At 32.2% G+C, this 8,298-nt stretch overlaps 2 protein-coding genes across 5 annotated transcripts in view; both read right to left on the bottom strand.

Annotated features, from left to right (window-relative positions):
* Positions 1–1,030, bottom strand: part of LOC126717486 (ankyrin repeat-containing protein At5g02620-like) — an 87,516-nt gene extending 86,486 nt beyond the window's left edge. For 2 of the 3 annotated variants that reach the window (XR_007652618.1, XM_050419231.1), the window contains exon 1: positions 871–1,030. Coding sequence is in view for 1 of the 3 variants with exons in the window: in XM_050419231.1 (XP_050275188.1) it covers positions 871–1,015 (145 nt within the window). In the remaining 2 variants the exon portion in view is untranslated. Of the gene's footprint in view, positions 1–138; positions 245–870 lie in introns of all 3 variants that reach the window. The other variant, XR_007652619.1, reaches the window with a different exon arrangement.
* Positions 1–8,298, bottom strand: part of LOC126717487 (ankyrin repeat-containing protein NPR4-like) — a 105,991-nt gene that overhangs the window by 74,718 nt on the left and 22,975 nt on the right. The window contains exon 5 of one of the 2 annotated variants that reach the window (XM_050419234.1): positions 3,998–4,736. The exons of the other annotated variant lie outside the window; for it this stretch is intronic. Coding sequence (XP_050275191.1) covers positions 4,098–4,736 — 639 coding nt within the window. The 3' untranslated portion in view covers positions 3,998–4,097. Of the gene's footprint in view, positions 1–3,997; positions 4,737–8,298 lie in introns of those variants that run through there. 2 annotated transcript variants of the gene reach the window in all.

Here is an 8,298-nt window from a genome sequence, read left to right as displayed (position 1 = left end):
TATGTATCAAAGTGGTGCAAATTTTGGTCTTAAAAACTACAAATATAGCTATTTTGCATAATCTCTCCTGACACTCATCTAACATCTTGGTCATACCAACTTTAAATAGAGAGCCCGAAGAGTCTCGCCTCTACTCACCTATTATCTTATTCGACCCAACTCTCGCTTGACACTTGGTTGGACCATGATTTCTGAATAACTTCGTTGACCTTATTTTCTCTCTCTACTTAATAGATAATAAATCCTATAAAAAAAAAAAAAAAGGATAATAATTAACACTTTTCCACTTTAAAAATGGGATTAAACAACAGTCTTCCCGTGAGATCAAATTTGTATTACAACTTGCTTGGATATACAAAAGAATACAAAATATCCAATAGTCACTTGACAGTCAATTTGATCCAACAACTGGAATTTCATTTTTTCATAAAATATTCCTTATTACATTTTTTTTTTCTTTCATTTCTACAGAGGCTAAAATAACACCAAGAGTCTTGATAGTTCTATTAATATTTCTCATGGAAACGCTACGGTTCAAACACTTCTATTCCCAACAATCGAATAAAAAATAAAAAGAAGTAGAAGAAGAAGAATGGTCTAGTACATATTAATGGTTTTTCTTAAATGGATCCATGAGTGCGTAGGCATTAGAAACTAGTAGGGAGTTAAAGTGGGCAACCACTTGCGTAGTAGACATCTTTGGTATCAAACATTTGATCGGGTTCGGAGCACATGATTCATGAAGTAGTGCTAGGCCCACTACCATTTTTACTTGAATAACAAAATAAATTAAGAGAGAGAGAGAGAGAGAGAGAAAACAAAACAAAACGATAAACAAAATAATAAAGAACGAGAGCTCAGAGCTCTTACTTGAATAGATATGATTTAGTTCCGCAAGCGCAATCTTGTTGGTATCCCGGCTTTCCGCATCATCTGTTAAGACTAAGTATCTAAGGAGACAGTTCAAATTTAATGACAAACAGTTTAGTAATAAATAAGTACCAGCTAGAATCATGATATGTCAGGGCATTCAAGTAAGGGATATAATAGATTCTAAAAAAGTAAAGATGATTGGATATAATAAAGGAATTATAAAGTAGTAAAGAATATGAAAAAGTAAAAGTAGAATTCTTATTTAGTGTTATGATCAAGTGACTTATACGAAGGAAGTACAAGCAGAAACTTGTTATGTCAAAGAAATTCAAGTGAGGGATATAATAAAGGAATTATGTAATAAATTAAGAATATGTTAAGAACTTTGTAATTCAACTTGTATTTTTATTGTTTTCAAATGAGATATCTATGCTTTAAATCCTTGCACCACCAATTATACATCGATTTTTTTATTAGAAATGACCCAAAATAGAAAGAAGTACAAGCCAGGAACATAATATATTAAGTAATTCAAGTAAGGGATACACTGAAGGAACGTTAAGCTAAACCACATAAACTTTTATGTGTAATTTGTCTTTCATGCTTCCACTCATCATTCAATCATTACACATGATTAAATCTCTAGGAGGGAGCTTCACACACATATATACTTAGATTAGGTTAGAGTAGAAATTTTATCGTGTATAAAAAAAATTAAAAAAGGAAATGAAAATTTCTTATTAGTGATCTTTCCAATAGAGACATCTAGAATTTAAATTCTCGCATCACCAACTATCAATGTATCAAAAACAAATATGTACTAATGAATATACAAAATGAAAAAGTAGAAGTGACTTAAAATAGTAAGGATGAAGTACAAGCTAGGAACGTATTAGATCAAGGAATTCAAGTAAGTGGTACACTAAAGGAACAATGCTTTATGTTCTAAATAGTGTAAAAAAGGAAAAAGGAAAATGGAAAATGGAAAAGAAAAATTCTTATATCAAGGAATTCAAGTAAGGAATATAATAAAGGAATTAATTATATACTAAGTAATTTTTTTTTTTTTTTAAAGGAAAAGAAAACTACTGCTTAGTGGAAAATTATTCTTGTTATTCAGTTATCTCATGATGAGGTGTTTATCAACACTCACATTTACTTATGTCAAAGATATTAAGGATAGAGGCCTAGACTCTAACCAAAGCGGTACGAACAGTTTCAAATGAGTGTCAATTGCAAGTTTAGGCAGTTAAAGTGGGTAACCACTTGCTTAGTGGGCATCTTTGGCATCAAACATTTGATGGGGTTGGGAACAAATGAATCATGAATTATTGCTAGGCCCACTACTGCTTTTACTTTTTAAAGAAAAGTACCGCTAGCCGCTAGGCCCTCTATGAACATCTTGTTACATTTTTCTAAGAGTAATTTTTTGTCTTTTTTGTTTTGTTTTTGCTGAATTAGTAGTAATTTTTTTTTTCTCCATTTGAAAGTTCTACACATGAAAAAAAGAAAAGAAAAGAAAAGAACGAGAGCTCTTAAATATGATATGATTTAGTAATAGAAGCTTGCCCCGCCCTGTTGGTGTCCCTTTTATGGACAACAGTTTTGTTATTGTTTTGTTTTATTTTTATTTTTATTTTTTTGTTTTTTTGGATGGGATTATAGACAACAGTTTAGTAACAAAGAAGTACATGAAAGAACCAAGTAAGGTATATAATAAAGGAATTAATAGTAATAAAAAGGAAAGCAAAAATTCTTCTTAGTGTCTTGATCAAGTGACTTGAAATAGTATGAATGAAGTACAAGGAGGAACATATCTATAATTAATAAATATAAAAGTAATAACTTTTGATTGACATTATACTATTTGCTACATAAATTTTTAAGATCTCACAATTTTACACATTCTTTTATATATATATATATATATATGTGTATTAATTGAATATAAATTTCATTATACATAAGAGAATCTGTGGGTTCTAAACTCCAATGACTAAAATTCAAAATGAGAAAAACTGTTGAAATTAAGAAGCATCTGCATCAAGGAAAGCAGCAAGGAGCTAGGCAGAGTTACTCACAACATCAGGGAAAGCCTTGAGATGCAATTGTGATCAAATTACTACTGCAGAATCAGAATGGAGCAATGAAGAATTGATGGACCTGATTGAAGCAGCACCTTGCTATGATCAAATAATTCATTCAATTCAGGAGATGATGATGCCACACGGGTTAGGAAGTTAGAAGGCAGTTAGCTGAGGTACACGTGTCTTAATTAGATAGATTCTGTTGTAATAGTTTTTCCCTCCAAAATTGGGAGTTGGTTATTTTCACTTTTATCTCGTATTAGATTGTGTATATATAGGAATAGAGGTAGTGAATTATAATTAATTGGATTGTATTCTTTCTCTGATCAATAAAATCAGTTTTTTCTATTTAGAGAGAGAGAGAGTTCAGAATTTTACAAAAAACACATACAACAAAATACTAATCTTAAAGTTCATTGATCAAACTTGAAAATAAAATAAAAAAAACCCCACCAAATTGATCAAATTACAGTTGCAAAAATCTGAAGGAGAGAGAGAGAGAGAGAGAGAGAGAGAGAGAGAGAGGGGGGGAGGGAGGAGGCGTATGAGAACAAGGAATTCAAATTGTGTTGATCGCCAATTCCTTGGTTTGGTTTGTGGGGACTATGAGAGGGTTGAGAACTAAGGTTTGAGTTTAAAGTAGGGTTGAGGAAGAGGTGGAGTTAGAAGAGAAAGGTGGTAAAGGTAAAGAAGAAGTGTATTTCTTGGGTTGGGTTACCGCTGTTTCTTCATCACGTCAATTTGGAAAACTAGATCTATTCTTTTTCTTTTTCAAATTTTTTTTTTTTTTTTTATCGAAGAAAATCAAAATTGGACACTTTAATAGCAATTAAGTACTTAACAGAAGTGGACGAAAGTCTTAATTGAACATATTTAAAACTTATTAGCGGACTCAACTGAATGAAAATAAAGTTAAATGATTGAAATGAATTCAAGTGAAACTTAAATGATGAGTTTTGCATTTTTGCCAACTTTCTATCTTGAATTTCTCTCGAAAAAAAAAATTATTTTGCATTAGCGATTGTTCTGAAGCTTGATTAATGAAATTCTGCATCTTTGATTCGCTTTAATACAAACTAAACTAATTTAAACAACACTTACAACATTTTATTTTGAATAAAAAATGTAGCTAACAATCTAAAACTTAACCGCATACATTGTACAACAAAAAATCAGAAGTAAGGGGATTAGAATGGAAATCACTAAAAAAACCGTAACCCAATGAGCAAGGTTTGAAGGGTTATCCTCTTCCAAGACTGCTTGTACGCCCCCATAAAAGGCTATGATCATCCAAAAAATGGAGAATTCAACTAACGGTACTTGTAGCATTTCTGCGTACTGGGCGAGGCGAGGATATTTTACTTTTGGAAAAACTGTAAACGCAATGTGGATGCACATTACCGCAGCTGAGGTACCAAAGGCCAAACAATCAAACATCAGAAAGGTTCGAAAGTGTTTGCTTTTGCGCAAAACTGCCAAGCCCGTGTTCTCGTATCCACCAGGAACTTGAAAGGCTGCTGCGAAGGTGACGGTTGTAAATATTGTCATTGCCGTTATATTGAATTTGGCTATAGGTGTGTCTATTCCAGCATCGTCTTTTGGAGGTGTGTCTTTCACATTATTGGCACCACCCGTTCCTGCAGACAATATCTCCTGTGCATCATGAAATTCTTCAAGCTCTTCTGTCTCACGAGTCTGCACTTTGGTAGTTTGTCTAACCACTCGTTCCAAGCTCAGTAGAATGTAGTCTCCACTCCACTTTGACATTAATAAGTCCTACAAGTTTTTGTTTGAGCATTTATTCAATACTTTGAGAGTTCAACAATGTGGTATTCTTTCCTCCATGGCAGAGCCACATTGGGGCAATGGCTCCCAAAAGAATTTAATCAAAAATTGAAAATATATGTATGAACTATTCTAAATTAAATAGTAATAATAATTGAAGTACATATGCATATGGCTCCTGTATTTTAAAATTAAATTTTTTATAAATTTATAAATAATATTCTCTTTTTCAAATATATGATTTTGAGAAAAAAGTCTAGTGTATTTCACACCAACTTAAATAATGTTACAATCCTCTTAGTGATAAATTATATATATTGGTAACTTAAATTAATTGGACATTCATAAAATTATGATGAACATATAAACTTCTTTTGACAATTAACTCAAAAATAAAAGGAGAAAAAAGGGTTTTTATTTTTTGAGCTTTCCTCTTATTAAAAAAAAAAAAAAAAAAAAAATTTCTTCCTTACATTGGAGTCGAGGTTGTGGCAGAAGGAGGGTTGTGTTTGATAGAGAAAGCAATTAGCTTATTATTTCATTCTGTTAGGTTCTAAAGTTTAGGATTTTATGTATTTAGAACTCTAATGTATATTGTTGGCAAACCATGATCAAAACAATGTGTTTAGAAGTGTTTAAAACTAGCTCAAAGTTGTATGTCAATGTAAAGTTAGAATCGAGTTTAAAGCAGGAAGCACAGTGGCTTTCGGCCTGGCTCGATCGATCGAAGCTTAGGCTCGACCGATCGAAACTCGGGCAGATTGCTTTTTTGCAGATTCGTCCAACTCAGCCCTATTTGTTTTAAAACGTTTTTAGGGTTTCTTATTTGTCCTAAGTATAAAAGGCAAACCCTAGCCACGTTTTAGTGTTGCTCATATTTGCGGTTTGTGTAAATCTCTTGTGAGATCTAGAGGAGCTTTCCTTTACACAAACTTAGGGTTTTCAAGGAGGAGATATTTTCTACACCTTGATGATCAATTCAGTTACTGCCATTAAAGCTTAAAGAATACACAAGCGGGTGTGCTTGTAGCTGGTGGGAATCCAAGAAAGAAGGAGTCCGTGGATTCGGAGCTTGCACGTGGTCGTGTTAGTAAGTTCTACTGGTTGGTAGCAATAAGAAGTCGAGCGTGGGGGCTTGTAAGTCTTATTGTATGAACTTCGATTCTTTCAAGATAGTGGATTCAAGTTTACCTTGAGGATAGCTAGGTCAAATCCTCCCCAGGTTTTTATCGGTTTGGTTTCCTGGGTGATCATATCTTGTGTTATTTATTTTCCGCTGCTTTGCATGATTTGATCTTTATTATTGTGATAACCTAGATTTGTTTAATTGGACTAAGTAACAACTTGGCTAATTACCTAGGTTTAATCAATTGTTTAAGGGGTCTAAAAACTAACAAGTGGTACCAGAGCGGGTTGCTCTTTTGTTTTAGATCTTTTGATCTAAGAGCTGATCCTTGACCCCTATTGTCATGGATAATTTGAAGTGTCTTTTTGATCATGTTTCTACTCATGCTTCTGTTGATTTAATTGATGCCTGTGAAACTCTTCGTAAGGAATTATTGAAATCTATGAAAATTGCTAAGAAATTAAAGGAAGAGTTAAAATTGGCTAATCTTGAAAAAGAGGAATTGATTGTTAGATTAGATGAATCTAATAAAAAGAATGAATTTTTGAGAAATCAAATTTCCTCTCAAGATGAGAAGATGAAAAGCTTGGAACAAGAGTTAGTTGAATCTAAATCTAAAATTGAAAATTTGACTTGTACCAAATCTGCTGTTGATAACAGAAGTGTTTTTGTTTCTCTTAAGCCTAAAATTGAGAAAGTTTATATCCCTCCTTTTAAGAGGAATAATAAAGAAAATACTTATTTTGCTAGGTTAGACAAAGGTAAAAGTTCTGATGTTGACGCTGATGTTTCTAAACCTATGTCTAAACCTACTGTTAGAGAGCATAATAAATCTGTTTTTGTGCCTACTTGTCACTTTTGTGGTGTTGTTGGTCATATTAGACCAAATTGTTCTTTGTTGAGGCAAAAACCAAAATCTGAGACTAGACTTATTGTTAGGAATACTGATGTTCCTAAATTTGTTCCTGTCTGCCACTTTTGTGGTGTCCATGGTCACATTCGTCCTAATTGTCATAAACTGAAATTTAAGCATTCTATGTTTCAGTCTAGGATTTGTGATGATATTTCTCCTGCCATAAGTCCATATAAATTGTTTCATATTTTTTTGAAAAATTTGAGCTTGTTGACTTGTGAAAGGAATTTGCAGGATTTTAGTCTTTCTCAGAAGATTGGTGTAATTCCTCATATACACTCTACTTCACATGGATTTTCACTTACAAAGTCGAAGACTCGTGCTATATGGGTGAGAAAAGATTCTCTAAGGTGAGTGTTGCTGACTTGTCCCTGATTTAATTCTTTCAATTGTTTGTGGACATGTTTTGTTTTTGTTTTTGGTTGTTTTGTTTTTTCTTAGGTTTTTTTTTAATAAAAAAAAAAAATCCAAAAACATTGAAAATTTTTCAAAAAGACAAAAATATTTTATTTTGAGTCTTTTTTCTTGAGGATTACATGAATTATGATATCTCTCTCTTGATTTAGAACATGCTTGACATTGTGGAGAAACTTGAATAGTATGTGTTATATAAGTGCTAAGCTATTTTTGATTTTGTATGAGTATGTACTAGTTTGTACATGTACTCAAGGGTTAATTAAGAAATTGATATTTCTTGTTTATGTACCCTCTATAGCTTAGTTAAACATTGTCATGCATTGCATTTGCATTGTTCATTTAGCATAATGTGTGCTTTTAGTTTTTGGTTATAAATTTTTTTTACCAAAAAGTTTTTTTGTGTTTTGTATTTCACATCTTGGATTTATAATTAAGGATTGGCCATATTATCTTTACATAACAAGTTTATGTACCTTGTTTAGTTTTGATGAGCTTACTTATTGCACTTTACTAGTTGAAGTTTTATAGTGCATGTTGTGTGGGAAAGATGTTTATAGTTTTTAATCACTTTGTCTTGATCTTGAAGTCACATGTTTTTAAATGTTGGACTTGAACTTTTAGAGAAAGGCATAAATAACCATCTCACCATTGTGCACTAGCCAATCATGAACACCTTAGTGCATATCATAAGATTTTGTGTTCGAGAAAGTGTAGCACATGCACAAAAAGAACATAAGGTGTAGTCTCGGTTTAAATGTTAAAATTGGTGTGTACCATTAGGCTTGATGCCAAATCACATAATTAAAATTGGTGTGTATATTATGAGGCATAAATACAAGAAACTTTCATGATTGCAAGCTTATGATCTAGGAGATGTGGGAGTTATATGATATAACTCTTTAGGTGATAGTCTCTTTTAAATTCTTTGTGATGAATTTTGTAGACTTTGTGATTGATTGCTATTCACATATCACCTCACATGTATCTCAAGCTTTTGCTAGTTACACACACTACACAAGTTACTCTTTGTTAAACTTGGTACATTATATTGTGTGTGATTTTGTTTTGGCCTTCCAAGATTAAAGTTCCTTGATTTT

Source organism: Quercus robur, chromosome 3 (genome assembly GCF_932294415.1).
Source record: "Quercus robur chromosome 3, dhQueRobu3.1, whole genome shotgun sequence".
Lineage (NCBI taxonomy): Eukaryota > Viridiplantae > Streptophyta > Magnoliopsida > Fagales > Fagaceae > Quercus > Quercus robur.
Note: the sequence above shows the minus strand (reverse complement) of the source record. Positions and strands in the feature narration are given on the sequence as shown.